This window comes from Lolium perenne, chromosome 7 (genome assembly GCF_019359855.2).
Source record: "Lolium perenne isolate Kyuss_39 chromosome 7, Kyuss_2.0, whole genome shotgun sequence".
In the NCBI taxonomy this organism is placed as follows: Eukaryota; Viridiplantae; Streptophyta; class Magnoliopsida; order Poales; family Poaceae; genus Lolium; species Lolium perenne.
The window spans coordinates 200,551,174-200,568,907 of NC_067250.2; the positions used below are offsets into that span (position 1 = coordinate 200,551,174).

Consider the following 17,734-nt stretch of genomic DNA (forward strand, 5'->3'; position numbering starts at 1 on the left):
ACGATACAAATCAAGAAAGGCCCACGCCGGTACATCAAACATAGAGTACTAAGAGCAAAGGAGTCGATAAGGTGCATAGTCTCCTCGATTTACTCGAGGGCTGCTGCCGACAAAATATACGCTTTCGGTTATAGCAAAGTTGTGATTACTATGGGTTCATTGAGCCCACAACATGAGTTGATCACTCAATAATTTGCTGCCGATATTTTACAAAGCATCATAATACCGATGCCGAGAAAACTAGCGCGCCAAAACTTGCAGCTTAGTTGATAAATACTCCAAATATTGCCACCGGCATTTAAAGATAATCCTACGAAGTAACAATACTTTGTCAAAAAGTGACAGAAGCATCGTCTTCAAGAATTTGTTCATCTCTACGAAGGATATTTGAGATTGATGCAAAGGAAAAAAATCATCGACCAGCTCATTTCCTGAGCATTGATATGAACACGAAGGGAAAAATTCAAGATTGGGTAACTAAGTTACATCGTACACGCGAATAAACTTGTACCCAAGATACCCGAATATTCGGGTATGAGGAGTCATTAGCAAAGTGATTTAAAGCGATTATATCGATTACAACAGAAGTACAGTAGCATCAAAGCTATTCATGGGGAACTCCGACTGCACAGTTTGCTTTGAAATTAACCTCCAATCTAGCAACTACAATGGAGGCAGGTTTTATGATGGCAGGAAAGTACTGGCTCCTATTGCCATAGGCCTTCACGATCGCTTCCAAGTCCAATAAAGGATGCTGAGATAGCACAAAAGCAAAAGTTGTTTTTGCTCCAGCAAGAAGTTGGCTGTGAACCAAAGCGCGGAATCTCTCGGTGTTTTTGAAATTTGACATCAAAGCCAGCAGCGATGGAGGAACTGGATTGAGTGGGAACATGGCTTTCCATATCATCCTCAGGCTTGCATAACATTTATCAAAAAATCGGTGCACTGGTTGCACCTGATCCTAGAATTTTGCAATGGTGGCAGCTTTTGACTTGTTCGTCCAGAAGACTTCATTGAATTGTGATAGATTCGATAAAGTGTCAACCCATTTGTGAACTCGCTTATTCTCTTCGGACAAGTTCAGAGCTATGATTGACAAAGATGACAATGCAAAGTTCAGAAACCAAGAAGAATTACCCTAACAATTGAGGGAATCAAAGGATTATCGAGTACTCACAGTTCAAGCTTTATGTGGCTTTCTGCTCATTTAGCGCATATGGCTCTGCTTCCACGGCCAGTTAGCCTTTCTTCTTTATTACAGCTACCATGCCCTGAATACCCAGCAAACCTTTCTCCATTTGGGAAATTTGGGTCCTCATCCATTGAAGAAGGCTGGTTTCAGACCCAGCTGTCGAAGAATCTTTGACAAAAGAAGTCACAGGAGCCACCTGCAAGTACACCATCGAGTGTGTGTTAAAAATATGCGCGGAAGTAATAGCTCCAAATCACTCCCATCGGGAGCACGCAGTCAAGGAAAAAGACATCACAGTTGAAAAGGAAGAACTGGCAACATTGGCAGCTCTAAATTCATTACAAATTGGGCTTTAGAAAAGCCATTGTTTGAAGCAAAGTATTAAGTTACAATCATTGGGAAAAGTTTAAGGAGCCTGGGTCTGACTTGACAAGCTTGGGGTGGCTCCACCAGCAGCTGGCTTGTTAGCTTCGACTAGATCAAGAAGTTGTCGCGTGCATTTACGCGCCGGCACACTAAAAGGGCTAAGGTCAATAGCTAGCCCATCTTGATCCTTCGACAGCTCCGTCGTTAGTGACTCCATATCGGCTTTGAAGCCGTACCCCATCAGAAGTTGGAAGGCAAGAAGAGCGTCGTAGGTACGCGGGATACGTTTGAATACCTCGATGATGCCCTCGGTGTCGACGGAGAAAGCGCCCACCAGTTGCCCTAGAGTCTTGTTCTGATCTGCCTTCGGGAAGATCATAGCGTGGAATCTCGACAAAACCACCTCGTTCTTCTGAAGAAGAGCTCGGATAAGTTCGCCGGACTCGATCGCCATAGAAATAGCATCGGCAACAGAATCGGCTAGAAGTTTGCCTACAGAATCTGCAGGAATATTGGCAGCTCCTGCAAGAAGTAAAAAACAGAAGTAAGAAGTCAATAAAGCTGAAAAGGAATTTGAAGACATTGCAATGAAATTACCCAGCAGGGCCGTGGTGGACTTCTGCAGCAGATCCTCCCTCTCCTTCTTCTGGACTTGGGCCTCTGCCTTCTCCTTCTCCTCCTCCTTCAACTTCTTCTTCAGCTGACCAAGCTCCTTCCTCAAAGAATCCACCTCTTTCCGGGCAGTGGCCGCAATTTTAACCGATTGATCAAGCTGGGCAGATTTTGATTGGGCGTCCTCTTGGAGCCGAGCATTATTAGCTTGAAGCAAGGATAATTGGGAGATGAATTCTTTTAGAATTTTATAGCAGCTTGGATACTCTGTGGGAAAGCACAAGTTAAATGCGTTATGCTTATATTAAAATTCCTTTTGAGTCCACATTCGACTGCAAGCAGCCGAATATAGACTCGGGGGCTGGAAGAGAGAAAAACATTATCAAGGGAAAAGTTGTAGTACTCACATGCTCCCCGCGAGTCGAGGGAGAAGTAGCAGCTATCGAAGGAACCACTTTTCCCTTCGAGAGAGAAGAATAAGCTGGAGCGACTTTCGATAGAGTTGGAGCCTTGGATGCGGCAGGAGTTGGCTTGATGGAGCTAGTCTTCGCCTTCTTCGAAGGAGGCTCAAGAATCCCCTCCTCACTGCAAGCAAATGGATAACTATGTCAAAAGGGACTATGAATCAACTTCGAAAGAAACAAAAAGGAACTTACAAGTCAAGGAGCAAATCATCCTCATCGGCAGAGCCGCCGGATTGCCTCTGGCGGTTGGGCGCTAGACTTCTCCGGAGCTGCATGAACAAAGGGAACGCGATCAGCATCATTGTCATGTTGACTCGACTCCGATGTATCGGTTAATTCATCATCAAGGATTTTATGTTCGGCAGAAGGAGCGTCAGGGTTGATAAGGTTATTGTCCTCTTCCTTGGAAGCTTCACTGTCTTCGGCTACTTCTGCGCAAGATTCTACATTGGCAGTAGAATCACCGTCTTCAGGATTCTCTTCAACTTCGGATACAGTTGTAAAATACTCAACAGTCGAAGGGATCTTCCGAAGTAAACAGAGACTCAGTAAGTTGAAGCAAAATATATCGGATGCAAGTATTAGCGTAGGCAAAAGAAAGCTAAGAAATTACCTCGGGTGGTTGGTGAGCAGATCATACGGATCATGAAGAGCCAGTAGGGGAATTGAGTCTTCTTGACTAAAATGAGTCAAGCGTCTGACTTCATCTAGCAGCTCTTTTTTTTACAGGTCTGCAACATTGATTCGAGTCTCGTCTTTGGGACCCGAATACAGCCACATTTGATGAGCTCTAGACATAACTGGTTGGACACGACGCTTCAAGAATACAGCGACAACGTCATTGCCAATCCATCTTATTCCTTTATCTCCAATACTCTCTCAAACAACTTGTCGACTACTGTCTTTTCTTCGGCTGTTAGTATGTTCTTCCAAGATTTCTTCGGTGTAGCTTCGAGAACATCAACAAAATTCGGCAGGAATGTGTTGCGACCAACTGTCGATGGATCTCTGAGATAAAACCACTTCAACCTCCATCCATGGACTGATTCTCTCATTGGGAAGTTGGAGTTAACTTCTTTTCGGACAACAAAACCAACTCCGCCGTGTTAGACATCGTAGTAGTTTGTATTGGATACGATGTTGTGTTGATATTGTAACAAACTCTGTAACAACCGGCTATGAGCCCAATATAAATAGAACGACAACCCTACCTCGGAAATCATCCGAGTAGGCTTTTCTCCTACCTGATCCTACGTTTTACATGGTATCAGGCCGGCCTCTTCGCCGACAAAACTGATTGCCCCAAACCCTAGATTACTCTCGGTCGCCGCCGCCGTTCAGACGCCTCGCCATGGCGTCCTCTTCCAGTGCTTCGGTGCTGCACCTTGGCAATCTGCCAACTGACAAGTTGACGCGGTCCAACTTCCCTGGATGGCGTGCCCAGGTCCTACCGGCGATCCGTGGAGCTCGCCAGTTCGGTCTCCTTGATGGTACCGATGCGGCTCCTCCCGAGACTCTGCCGGTCTCCCTGGCGGCCGATGACACCGACAAGACGCCGAAGACGGCGCCCAACCCAACCTATGATGCCTGGATCTGTCGGGATCAAACCGTTCTCAGCTATCTCCTCCAATCGCTCTCCTCTGAGGTCTTACCTCATGTGCATCGGATTGAGCATGCCGCCGGAGTTTGGCAGGCCCTTGAGGAGATGTTCGCCTCTCAATGCGAAGCCAAGGTCACGAACCTCCGCATCGCTCTGGCCAACACGAAGAAGCTGAACATGCCCACGTCGGCATACCTCACCAAGATGCAGGGCATAGTCGATGAACTTGCCGCTGCTGGCTGCACGGTCTCCACCAGAGAGCACGTCTCCTTCATCCTCGCAGGTCTTGGTGCCCCCTACAACGCGCTTGTGGCTGCCCTTGGCGTTGTCACGACGCCCATCACTCTCAGCCACCTATATGCGCAGCTGAACGCTTACGAGCAGCGCCAGGAGCTCCTCAATGGCTCCACTACTACAGACTTCGACACCTCGGCCAACCTCGCCAATCGCCAGCGCCGGGGCCGCTTCTCCTCTCGTCCGCGTGGTGACCGCGGTGACCGCGGTGACCGTGGTGACCGTGGGGAACGGCGTGATGATCGGCGTCAGGACCGCCGTGAAGATCGCGGCTCTACTCCAAGCCGTGGCGGTGGCCGTGCTCCTCCAGGAGGGGGGCGTGGTCGTGGACGAGGACGTCGCCGTACTACCCCTTGGGTCGACGTCATCTGCCAGATATGCAACAAGGAGGGTCACCCGGCCAAGGCCTGCTGGTGGCGGTTTGAAGATGATGATGATGACTCCGCTGATGACAAGGAGGCCCGTGTTGCCTCATACGGGGTAGACACCAATTGGTACTCCGACACCGGTGCAACAAATCACATCACTGGCGAGCTCCACAACTTGACAGTTCGCGACCAGTATCAAGGACATGATCGTGTGAACACGGCCAGTGGTCAAGGTATGGAAATTTCCCATGTTGGTCACTCTTTAGTTCGCACTCCTGCTCAGAATTTTCATCTTCGCAATGTGCTTCATGTCCCACATGCCACTAAAAATTTACTATCCGTCCATCGCTTCACATATGATAACGGTGTTTTCATAGAATTTCACCCCTTCTTTTTCTTGATTAAGGATCAGGTCACACGGCGCATCATACATAGAGGGCGATGTGTCGGAGGGCTCTATCCTCTCATATCATCCCTGGTGTCCTCCAACCAATCTCAGAAGCATGCCTTTGCCGTCTCCAAGCCCTCGTACTCCAAGTGGCATAGTCGTCTTGGTCATCCATCCTTAGCTATAGTTACAAGAATTATTAGCAAGAATAAGTTACCTTTTGTTAGGGAGTCCACTATTGAGTCGGTTTGTGACTCTTGTCAACGAGCCAAAAGTCATCAACTTCCATATCCTGTGTCCTTCAGTGTATCTACTGCACCCCTTCAATTAGTTTTTACTGATGTATGGGGTCCTGCTCCCACCTCTGTTGGACGTCATGATTATTATGTTAGCTTCATCGATGATTATAGTAAATTTACTTGGATATATTTGCTTAAGAAAAAATCTGATGCATTTGCTGCTTTTGTCAATTTCCAAAAACTCGTTGAACGCAAACTTGATAGAAAGATTCTTGCTGTACAATCTGATTGGGGTGGTGAATATGAAAAACTCAACTCCCTTTTTCAATCCCAGGGCATCTCCCATCATGTTTCCTGCCCTCATGCACATCAACAAAATGGTTCCGCTGAAAGAAAACACCGTCACATTGTTGAAGTAGGTCTAGCTCTTCTTGCCAATGCTCACATGCCCTTAAAATTTTGGGATGAAGCCTTTCTTACAGCCACATATCTCATAAACATGCTTCCCAGCATAACTATAAAGTATGACACCCCTGTTCATCGTCTTCTTGGTACTAAACCTGAGTATGGTTCCCTTCGTGTCTTTGGTTGTGCTTGTTGGCCCAATTTACGCCCTTATAATAAACGCAAGCTTGCCTTCCGCTCTACACAATGTGTGTTCTTGGGCTATAGTCCTCGTCACAAGGGTGTCAAGTGCCTAGAAGTTTCCTCGGGTCGTGTCTATATCTCTCGAGATGTGGTCTTTGATGAGGCCGTTTTTCCCTTCCAAGCCTTGCATCCAAATGCAGGTGCTCTTCTTCGGCAAGAGATTCTACTCCTTGATCCTTCTCTTCAAAATTCTGATCATGGAGCTGCAACTATTGATGACTCACATATGGCTAATTTTCCTACTAATGATCTTGCTCCCAGTGTTCCTCATGTTGTGCAGGTCACACCCCGAGCTCCTGCTGAAAATTTGGGTCAAAACGGTGCTCCCGAACATACTCCAGCCTCTTCTGACTCTTCTGCACTACAGGACAATGATTCAGAACACGAGGCAGATTCTGTGACGCAATCTGCATCGGGATCCGGCAGATCCACCTCGGATCACGCTTCTGGCAGCCCTGGCAGCCTTGGCAGCGCTGCAGCGCGCTCCCCCACTCGCGCAGCCGCACGTGGCGCCAGCCCCCCGCCTGCCTCCCCCGGTCCCCGCACTCCCGGATCCTCTGCGGCCAACTCCGGCTCCCAGCAGCAGTCTACGTCCATCCGCACGCACACGGGATCGCCTGCGGCATCTCCTGCCCGGACAGACGACACGGGATCCCGCGCTGCCGATTCTGCCCATGCAGCTGCCCCGTCAGCGCCTGGATCTTCTACTCCACCTCACCGTGCGTCCTCCTCTGTGGCTCCTACTGCTGGCCCTCGTCCTGTTACTCGTGCATCGAAGGGGATTAAAAAGCCCAAGCAGTACACTGATGGCACTGTTCGATGGGGTATGTCTGCTATTACCGAAGAGCCTGCTAGTCTTCAAGTTGCTCTCTGTGATCCCAATTGGTCCAATGCAATGAATGAAGAATATAGTGCTCTCATGAAAAACAAAACATGGCGGCTTGTTCCTCCACATAAAGCCACCAATGTTATTGATTGTCGATGGATATATAAAGTCAAGCGCAAGGCAGATGGCTCCATTGGCAGATACAAAGCTCGCCTCGTTGCAAAGGGGTTCAAGCAACGCTATGGTATTGATTATGAAGACACTTTCAGTCCTGTTGTCAAAATAGCAACCGTTCGACTTGTCATGGCTATCTCAGTATCTAGGGGATGGAGTTTGCGACAGTTAGATGTCAAGAACGCGTTTCTTCATGGTGTTCTCGAAGAGGAAGTATATATGCGACAACCACCTGGCTATGAAGACAGGGGGAGAATGAATTATGTGTGCAAACTTGACAAGGCTCTCTATGGACTAAAACAGGCGCCTCGAGCATGGTACTCTCGATTGAGCTCTCAGTTAATTGCTCTTGGATTTTTTGCCTCTAAGTCTGACACCTCCTTGTTCATCTATCGCAAGTCCCATATCACTATCTTTATGCTTATCTATGTTGATGATATCATAGTTGCCAGCTCGTCTCAAAGCGCAACAGATGCTCTTCTACGAGATTTAAGTAAAGAGTTTGCGTTAAAAGACCTTGGCGATCTTCACTATTTCTTGGGAATTGAAGTGCATAAAGTAAGTGATGGCATAGTACTGAATCAAGCAAAATATGCTCAGGATGTTCTTGCACGAGTTAATATGACAGGGTGCTCCGGTGTGTCTACACCACTGTCATCATCTGATAAGATAGCTGCACATGATGGAGATATGTTGGGTCCTGAAGATAGTACAAAGTACAGAAGTATGGTGGGTGCGTTACAGTACCTAACCCTCACAAGGCCGGATATTTCATTTGCTGTGAACAAGGTTTGTCAGTACCTTCATGCTCCTACTACAGTACACTGGACTGCTGCCAAGCGAATATTGAGATATGTCAGTCATACTCTGAGTTTTGGTCTCACATTCATCACTTGTTAGTGCCTTTTCGGATGCTGATTGGGCTGGCTGTGTGGATGATCGCCGCTCAACGGGAGGCTTTGCTGTGTTCTATGGACCCAATCTGATTTCATGGAGTGCCAAGAAACAAGCTACAGTCTCCAGGTCTAGTACAGAGGCAGAATACAAGTCTGTAGCCAATGCAACAGCAGAAGTAATTTGGATACAATCTTTACTTAGAGAACTTGGAGTAAAGACAACACAAACGCCATGCTTATGGTGTGATAATCTTGGAGCAACTTATCTATCAGCAAATCCAGTGTTTCATGCAAGAGCAAAGCACATTGAGATAGATTTTCATTTTGTTCGCGAGAGAGTCTTGAGTAAGAAGCTCGAAATTCGCTTTATTCCTTCGAAGGATCAGGTTGCAGATGGTTTCACAAAACCGCTTCCTGTGAAGAGTTTTACAGAGTTTAGAAATAATCTCAACTTGACTAAGTTGTGATTAAGGGAGGGTGTTAGACATCGTAGTAGTTTGTATTGGATACGATGTTGTGTTGATATTGTAACAAACTCTGTAACAACCGGCTATGAGCCCAATATAAATAGAACGACAACCCTACCTCGGAAATCATCCGAGTAGGCTTTTCTCCTACCTGATCCTACGTTTTACACGCCGGTGATGAAGGGTCCGTTGCTACTACTATAATGTTTAACGAAGAAAATATTTTTTCCATAAACCCCAATGAGGATCGATGCCAAGGAACGCCTCACAGATGGTGATGAAGATTGCAAGGTGAAGAATAGAATTCGGGGTCAACTGCCAAAGTTGAATCCCGTACAAAAGCAAAAGACACCAAACAAAATCATGTGCTGGCAAGGATAACCCACGATACAAGAATGCGGCAAACATTACAGTAAGACCAGCGGGAGGATTGGGGCGTGAATCTAAACCTGGTAGAAGGACATCTTCCTCCTTGTCGGAGATCGGGCCAAGGCTTCGTGCCTTATTTTCATCGCGCTTCGTCATTGTTGAAGCGGGTCAGTCGTCTGGAGCGTCCTTGGTAACAGCGGTAGAGGTCTCCGGCGCAACCTTCTTCGTTGCGGCCGCGGCAGCCTTGGGGCCGGTGGCGCTCATGGCAACACTGGCTGATTTCTATGCGGCGTCCTTTTTCTTTTTGGCACCTGATATTTGGTCCCTTGGCATGCACTTGGTAGGGTAATGCACTATCTATGTGGTACAATGAGTTATGGGATTCACTATTAAGGGCACCCAGTTGTGCTTGAAGGATATAGTGATTCGAATTGGATCTCTGATGTAGCTGATCTTACGCCACTAGTGGGTATGTATTTACCTTTGGAGGTGGTGCAGTGTCATGGAGATCTTGCAAACAAACCAGATTGACGAGGTCAACTATGGAAGCAGAACTTACTGCTTTAGATACAGACAATGTTGAATTAAAATGGTTGTGTGAGCTCTTGATGGACTTGCCTGTGGTTGAAAAACATGTTTCGGCAATCCTTTTAAGTTGTGACAATCAAACTGTAATTATCAAAGTGAACAATTTTAAGGATAACTGTTACATATATTCAAACAGACAAAAATCTGACAGAACCCTTTACAAAGGGATTCTCACGTAATGTGATAGAAAGTGCATCGAGGGAGATGGGTCTGAGACTTGTTGATGTTACGCCATGCATTAACCCAACCTTTGTGATCGGAGATCCCGTGAATTAGGACCTGAGAAGAACAAACTAGTGGTTTAATTGAGGAGATTATTATGTAACCCTCTCTATGTGAAGATGCACAACTTTCAATTGCGGTAAGGCAGGTTAGCAACAATCCTTAATGTGTTTATGTTGTCTATTTTATCAAAGATGTTGTCCTACAGAGTATTCTTGAAAGAACACACCTATATGAGTCTGATTGTTAAACGTCGCAACCTATGAGATTTGGGTGATCTCTAGTAAACTCATAAAGAGACCGGGAAGTATGATGTATATGTTTCACGTGCGGGGTAGGCTACTGGCAGGCATGTATTGGTTATGACTTTGAGTGAAACATGTTCACTCAAAACTTACAATTCAAGGCTTGGTCTATTGTTCAAGTGTGAATGGATGTAGCTTAAAGTTCTAGGTAGATCTTCAACTTCACAGTCTCTGCTGAAACACTAGTATATAAACAAGCAACGAGTATTGGTAAATCTCTAAACGAGAATTTGAGATCTAGTAGGGATTGTTGAAATATTGGGCCCATATGAGTGGTCCATATTAGATTTCAGATTTTCCTATAAATCTCAAAGCTCATATATATGGTAGCCCATGTGAGTTTGAACCCAAGTTGGTGGCAGCTCACAAGGAAGTGACAAGAGGTGCGAAGTTTAGTCCCACATGGAAAATTTGGAGAAAGTTAGAAAATTAGTTTTATTTTTTTCATCATATACTATATGGTTTAACGTTGTAAATTTTGACATATTTTTTGAAACTTGACTTAGATAAAAACTAGATCTTCGATGGAGGAAGCACGGTACAACCATATGCAGTAAAATTGTGAGCAAATTGTCTGGTAGGTGAATTTGTGCCCCTGCAGCTATGATTGCCTTTGGAGGTTCGAACACAATTGCTAAAACATCACACTTTGTAAGACAGCTACTTATCTGGCATGTGCTTATTTAAAATATGGCCATAGAGATACTTGAGCTCGCCGGCCAATCCAGAATCATCCTTAACCCCACCCGAAATTATTGTTGCCAATTTCAGATTTGTGGTCAAACACAGTTCATATTTCTTTGTCCAAATAAGCTTTACTTTGGCTGGGATGCAAGTGCGACCGCCACATACATGATCAGGTGTTCCGGTCAAAACTAAGATATAGGGAAGCGAAAATTGTGAAATAAGGATATCTGGTTGCGAGAACTATCAATTGCATTCAGGTACTATTTGATTATGGTATTTGTAACTTGGCAAAAAAAATGTTATACTCTATCCGCTTTTAAATTAATTAACGCAGATTTATCTAGATTCGCATGTATCTATACGCTAATGCACATCTAGATATATGTGTATCTAGACAAATCTGCGTCAGTGAATTTGGAATGACGGGAACATTAGAAACATGTCCAGATGTAACTTTCGATAATATAGTATTGCATTAATGAGACATCGTGGAGTTAAATACTTGGATTTGATCCTTGATGGGCTGGAAGCACAATCAAGTTCAAATTTTGGCAATAGATAAATTTGGACCTAGCCGAAATTTCAGAGTTTTTCATGTTTCTATAGATGTATAAAGTTGCTAAACTTCTTAAACTAGCTTTGGGATAGTTTGAATCTGACCCAAAAGTTTGAGGATACAAATATTTCTATGCCAACCAAAATTGAGAAAAATTCTGTGAAATTTTAAACCAGTGTACATTGTACAACTGACCTCCCAATCACCCAACTAATCGGTGGTTCTCATATATGTCTTGTGGACGAAATGTTTTTCGTAGTATACCATTTTGCAGGAATCATATCGCTTTGCTTGGCATTCAAAAACTCAAAGTCAAAACAAGAATTTACACCCAAAAGTATATAGTGGAATAAATTATCTACTATAATACTATCTCTGTCTATAAATAGGCGTCTGAGATTTATCTAAATCTGGATGTAGCTAGACGCTATTTAGTGTCTAGATACATCTAAATTTAGATAAACCTCGGACATCTATTTATAGATGGAGGCCAAACTTACGAGTAGCGACAGTGCAAAAATAAATACTACTCCGTACAATAAAACCCAAGCACGACAATAAGGACTCAAAAATTGAAATAAGATCTAAATATATCAGATGTCGATCTTGGATCCCAAGTGGTGAGGAGCCTGTTGGTACAGCCGGGTCGAAAATTGGGAAAGATTTCACAAGATATCCACATTAGTTACAGATTTGCTTTACCGATTACTACAACTCAAATGGTATGTCATTAGGGCCACAGTCCTCATAAGCCACAGCTGCAAGCTCTCTGTTTTTACACCTGGCAACCAACCCCCCTCTTCCTCCTGGTTACACAGCCTTCTCCCATGATTTGGGCTTGGAATCCTGTTGCTGCGTCCATTGCTTGCTCATGTGATCTTCCTCTACCGTAGCCTACCCCCTCCCATTACAGGTCAAAAACACCCTGTTATCCTCCCATTACTCTGTCAGCTGGTTCCCCCTTTTCGGGTTCTTACTTGCAGCACACCTCTGTATTAATGCCCTCCTCCGGTCATCCCAACCTAGCTAGCCTTTCTCTGCCCGCCCTTGTCCTACGAACACCTCGCGAAGAATAGATTGTGACCTCCTTCTGATCGCTGTTAGCTTGTTGACCGGGTACCCTCACTCTGTTCTTTGCTTCTTCTTCTTCTTCTTCTTTTTTTCCTTTCTCGTGTCCTGAATTTGAGCATACAAAAGAATCTCTTGTTGATCCTAATTGTTACACCTACCATATATCCCAAGGTTTGGAGCCACTTCTTGATTTGCTTCCACAGTACAAATCCTCATCCTTCCTTGCCGACCTATTATCATCGGTTCTATTTATCCAAGAACTCGGAGAAGATCCCCAACTCCCAGGGAGGATTCCAGCAATCCCCTCGATCATCTCCCCTCTCCCATCAACCTAGCTTGCGCGCCTCACAAGCCATAAAAACATGGCGCGTCCGGTCGCCGGTGGCCTGGCCAAGGCGGCGGCGGTGCTGGTGCTGGTGCAGGTGCTGTGTATGGCGCGGTGGTCGGATGGTGTTGGCGTGAACTGGGGCACGCAGCTGAGCAACCCGCTACCGGGTAGCACGATGGTGCGGCTGCTCAAGGACAACGGCTTCGACAAGGTGAAGCTGTTCGACGCCGAGGAGAGCATCCTGGGCGCGCTCAGGGGGTCGGGGATCCAGGTGATGGTCGGCATCCCCAACGACATGCTGGCCGACCTCGCCGGCGGCGGCAAGGCCGCCGAGCACTGGGTCAAGGCCAACGTCTCCAAGCACGTCAGCGACGGCGTCGACATAAGGTGAACGGATCGCCAGCATATACATTTAGTTGCTTCCTTTTTTGCTGTGATCAGTTACCGCGTTTTACTTTTGGTACGTATTGTTTGCTCGAAGCATGCCTAAATATCCCTAGAAATTCGATTGAAAACGAATGCTCTATTTCGAAAAAAATGAGACGCAAATAGGGCCTAATAGTTTCTGTTTAGTAATTTCTAGTGTTGACCCAAGTGCTTAGTCCAAGATCGATGGCTTCTACTTAAACTCTAAAGTAATTACTAGTGTGAATTTCCAGCGGAGTTCACGTGTCACAGATCTCTGGTCTGGTGTACAAAACTCCATGAACATTTGTGCGTCTGAAGGGAAACAGAAAACACTCTGGTAGTCGCATGTGTTGTGGCCATCTCGAGTAAGTTGTACAGTATGGTCCAACTTGACATCCTAAGGGTAAGGCACCTTTTTATCTTCTCCGGATGTCTGTCTCAAAATTAGCTGCGTAGTAGTACACAGCAACTGGCAAGTGTTGCTATCAGACCAAATCAGGAGCTTCAAAAGATAGTACCAGTACACATCAAAGCTAGGTAGGCCCCTTCCCTTTAACCGGGAAGATCACAGCTGCAAGCAACTGAAATTCGCTTATGCCACCAACTATATTGTTTTTAGATTGCACAAATGCTCTTTTTCTGTGAAAAATGTGAGCATCAATCATATGCTGAACTCGGATATAAGTCTGCCTGTATTTTTAAGAATTTTACATTTAAAGTTCACTTCGATGTTTAGTGTTCTTTGGCCAGTGCATTGAGTCAAAAGTGATAGCCATGTTGCATTTGGTGAATGGTGATACTGATTCTGTCACTGCTGCCCTGCGTGGGTTTTGCCTTGATTGGGAGATGGAGATCACAAAGGCTAAAGCTCAAGCAGCTATTCAGAGAGAGAGTTCCACACGTTTGGCAGTAGCCTCACTCTCTGCATCTATGCCTTTCTAGCCCATCTTGTCCAATACAGCAATCCAGAAAGATCACCCACAATGAATCTGTTCATCGTGGAATTATTATGAAAAAACAGCTCGTTCGAAACATGCCAAAGTCTCGAGGCTATTAGATTGTTCGAGATACCCGGATTGCATTCTATCGCAGACAGGAATTCCTTGTGCTCGAAGCAACCTGAAATTTCAGGACTTCTGATCGGTCCTGTCTCGCAGCGAATATCACTATTAGAGACTGGTTCAAGGGCTTAACAGATTGTTGTGACTGTCACAGAGACATAGGACCATGCCGAGTAATTCCTCAAAACATTCTTTTTATTTGGGTTAAGATAATACACAAAAATCAGCATCATGAAAACTTGTGTGGCGAATTCTTGGCACACATGTATAGTGAGATTTTGTGTGTTTTATTATCATCGTAGTCATGCCATCATGTATATATATCCAACTCTAGGGGGCAATCATCTCAAAGTCATGTTCCGCCTCTACTAACCTTCATCCTGATCCCAATCAGGAATTCAGGATGCATTTACTTTGTCCTTGCGACAGAAAGAGAAATTCGTCTGCTTAATAATTTGGTCTGAAATTTAAATCCGAGCATGGCAGCATCCACTTGTTACAGTGACATTTCTGCTACTGGCTATGCTGACGTTTCGACCTTTTGACGCATGCAGGTTCGTAGCCGTGGGGAACGAGCCGTTCCTGACGACCTTCAACGGCACGTACCTGAACACGACGTTCCCGGCGATGCAGAGCGTGCAGGCGGCGCTGGCGAAGGCCGGGCTGGGCAGCCGGGTGAAGGTGACGGTGGCGCTGAACGCCGACGTGTACCAGTCGCCGACGGGTAAGCCGTCGGACGGCGACTTCCGCGACGACATCCGCGGCCTCATGCTCACCATCGTGCAGTTCCTGGCGTCCAGCGGCGCGCCGTTCGTGGCCAACGTGTACCCGTTCATCAGCCTGTACGCGGACCCCAACTTCCCGCTGGACTACGCCTTCTTCCAGGGCTCCTCGTCGGCGGTGGTGGACGGCGGCGTCACGTACGAGAATACCTTCGACGCCAACCACGACACGCTGGTGGCGGCGCTGCGCAGGAACGGGTTCCCCGACGTGCCCATCGTCGTCGGCGAGGTCGGCTGGCCCACCGACGGCGACGCCAACGCCAACCCGGAGTACGCGCGGCGGTTCAACCAGGGCCTGCTGGACCACGTCGCGTCCGGCAAGGGCACGCCGCTCCGGCCGGGCGTTCCCGTGGACGCGTACCTGTTCAGCCTCGTCGACGAGGACCAGAAGAGCATCCGGCCGGGCAACTTCGAGCGCCACTGGGGCGTCTTCTACTACGACGGGCAGCCCAAGTACCAGCTCAGCCTGCGCAGCGGCAACGGCGCCGGCACGCTCGTGCCGGCCAAGGGCGTCGAGTACCTCAAGAAGCAGTGGTGCGTGCTCAAGCGCGACGCCGACCTCGCCGACCAGAAGGTCGGCGACAGCGTCAGCTACGCGTGCGGCCAAGCCGACTGCACCAGCCTCGGCTACAAGACCTCATGCAGCGGCCTCGACCCGAGGGGCAACGTGTCGTACGCGTTCAACAGCTACTACCAGAGCAACGACCAGGACGACCAGGCCTGCAACTTCGGCGGACTCGCCACCACCACCACCGTCAACCCCTCCTCGGGGACGTGCCGGTTCATCGTACAGATCGTCCCGGCGGACCCGACCAGCGCTGCAACGGCGAGCGTCGCCGGTGGGGTGGCCACCCTCCTCGCCGCGTTGTTGCTGCACCGCTTGTTCTGAGTCCTGGATTGTAAATAGATTTTATTAGTTCAGTTCTAGCGCTCTAGCATCTGACAAGAATTCTTGACAGAATAGATTTTCATCTCAATTATCAATTGTCTTTTGTGGATTTTCCCTTCTCATCTTAACATCAAAGTGCCGGACGAATTCCTGAAAGTCGGAAAAGGTAGGGCTCTGTCTTACAGTCAGACCACAAGACATGGAACATTGCTGCCTACCGAACACTGAACATGAACACTAGCCATGTATATCATCTTAACATCAAGTGCCGAACTGCCCTGTTCATGCCCATAGAGTTTCTTTTTTATAAAAACTACATGCTTATGCTGGTCAACACATGAACTGAAATCTCAACAAGACGGTCGCAGAAAGGGAACAAAATTGCTTGCGACCACAGAGATAAAATACTGCATTGCGTGTACAATGCAAATTCATAGCGACACTCCGTTGATGCAATGCCGAAATCTAAGTGACACAAAAAGTTAGTTCTACACAAACAGTCATGTGCCGCAACTCGCTCATGATAACTGAACAAAACACAGAACCAGCAGCATATGATACATCATATTTTTATAATGCACCAAACTGAAGCTGGAATTTATGAATTCTCTTTTGTTGTTTTGACATAACTTATCAAATGGCGAACATAAAACAGCAACCAGTGGCTAATTTTTTTGCTGTATAGCATGGTTATCAAGCTACGGCGACCTCAGATAAAAAAAAAAAAAAGCTTATTTCCTTCAAAATGGTGCATTTAATTCGATAAATGAAATAGAGCTTCCTCCCGTGCATGCATCTTGGTTTTTTTGTTTGTTTGTTTAGGTTGCTCACCACATACACCATGTGGTATCTTGGTTTTGGTTATTCATGAGGAATAGTGTTTATTTCCTTTAAGATAAAACCCAGTGTTACAGTATGGATAAGTAAATAACTGAGTACTGCACATTCCTACCTGTGCATACTACTTCGACGTATACTATAGCTCGGAAAGGATATAAGAATGAAATACGGTTCATCCAACTCTACTGGATGGAATAATCGACCTTTTCATCTAGTTAAGACCTACTCACCTACACCTCGGAAATGTCCATAAATAATTACCCTTTGTTCAGGGTTAGAGTTGACAGATGAGGAAAAAGTATCTAAACTCGCTTCATATTTGGGGAAGGCGAGGCTAACATTGTCTTGGCAGACACCATTGGAGGGCTGGTGTTCCCTAAATAAAATGGGACCATGGACAAGTGGAGAACAACATTTCCATTCCGTTGTGCTTAGAAATTCCATGCACAGTGTGGAATTTCCCTATATGTATGTAACCCAATTAACCATGTTAAGATTCAAAGAATTTCCTGTTCATATTCCACAAGGCATACTGCATACTTATACAGGCCATCGCATCTTTCGCAAGAAAAATAACCAAAATCTCAAACAAGACAGTCGCAGAGTGGCCATGATCTACAAAAGGGAAAAGAATTGCTTGCAGCCAAAGCAGAGATAAAATACTGCATTCAGTACAATATAGCGCCACTGCATTGATACAATGCTGAAATCTAAGAGAGACAAAATTTAGATTTACACGAACACTTATGTGCCACGACATTCAACAATGTCGTCCTGGGCGTTGCTCATGATAACTGAACAAAACACAGAACCAGCAGTATATGTTACAGCATAATTTTATAATGCACCAAACTGAAACTGGATTTATGGACAAACTTCTCTTCTGTTCTTTCTGTGACATAAGTTATCAAATGGCAAACATAACCAGGAAACCAGTGGCTATTTCTTGAACTGTATAACATGGTTATCATGCTATAGAGATAGGTCTCAGAAAGAAACTTATTTCCTTCAAGATCATGCATTTAATTACAGAAATGAAATAGAGCTTCTTCCTCCCATGAATGGCATCTTGGTTTTGGTTAATCAACGAGGAA

The 17,734-nt window shown here is 46.0% G+C and overlaps 2 protein-coding genes across 2 annotated transcripts; both read left to right on the plus strand.

Annotated features, from left to right (window-relative positions):
- Positions 1-3,985: 3,985 nt before the first annotated feature.
- On the plus strand, positions 3,986-8,071 carry LOC139833812 (uncharacterized). The gene is made up of 2 exons (XM_071824161.1): positions 3,986-5,129; positions 6,312-8,071. Exons 1-2 carry the CDS (start codon positions 3,986-3,988, stop codon positions 8,069-8,071), a joined length of 2,904 nt encoding a protein of 967 aa, XP_071680262.1.
- Positions 8,072-12,043: 3,972 nt separating this feature from the next.
- LOC127314502 (glucan endo-1,3-beta-glucosidase 5) lies at positions 12,044-15,935 on the plus strand. Its single transcript, XM_051344974.2, has 2 exons — positions 12,044-13,047; positions 14,684-15,935. The coding sequence occupies exons 1-2, from the start codon at positions 12,695-12,697 to the stop codon at positions 15,798-15,800; spliced, it is 1,470 nt and encodes a 489-aa protein (XP_051200934.1). The 5' UTR covers positions 12,044-12,694; the 3' UTR covers positions 15,801-15,935.
- The last annotated feature ends 1,799 nt before the right edge of the window (positions 15,936-17,734 follow it).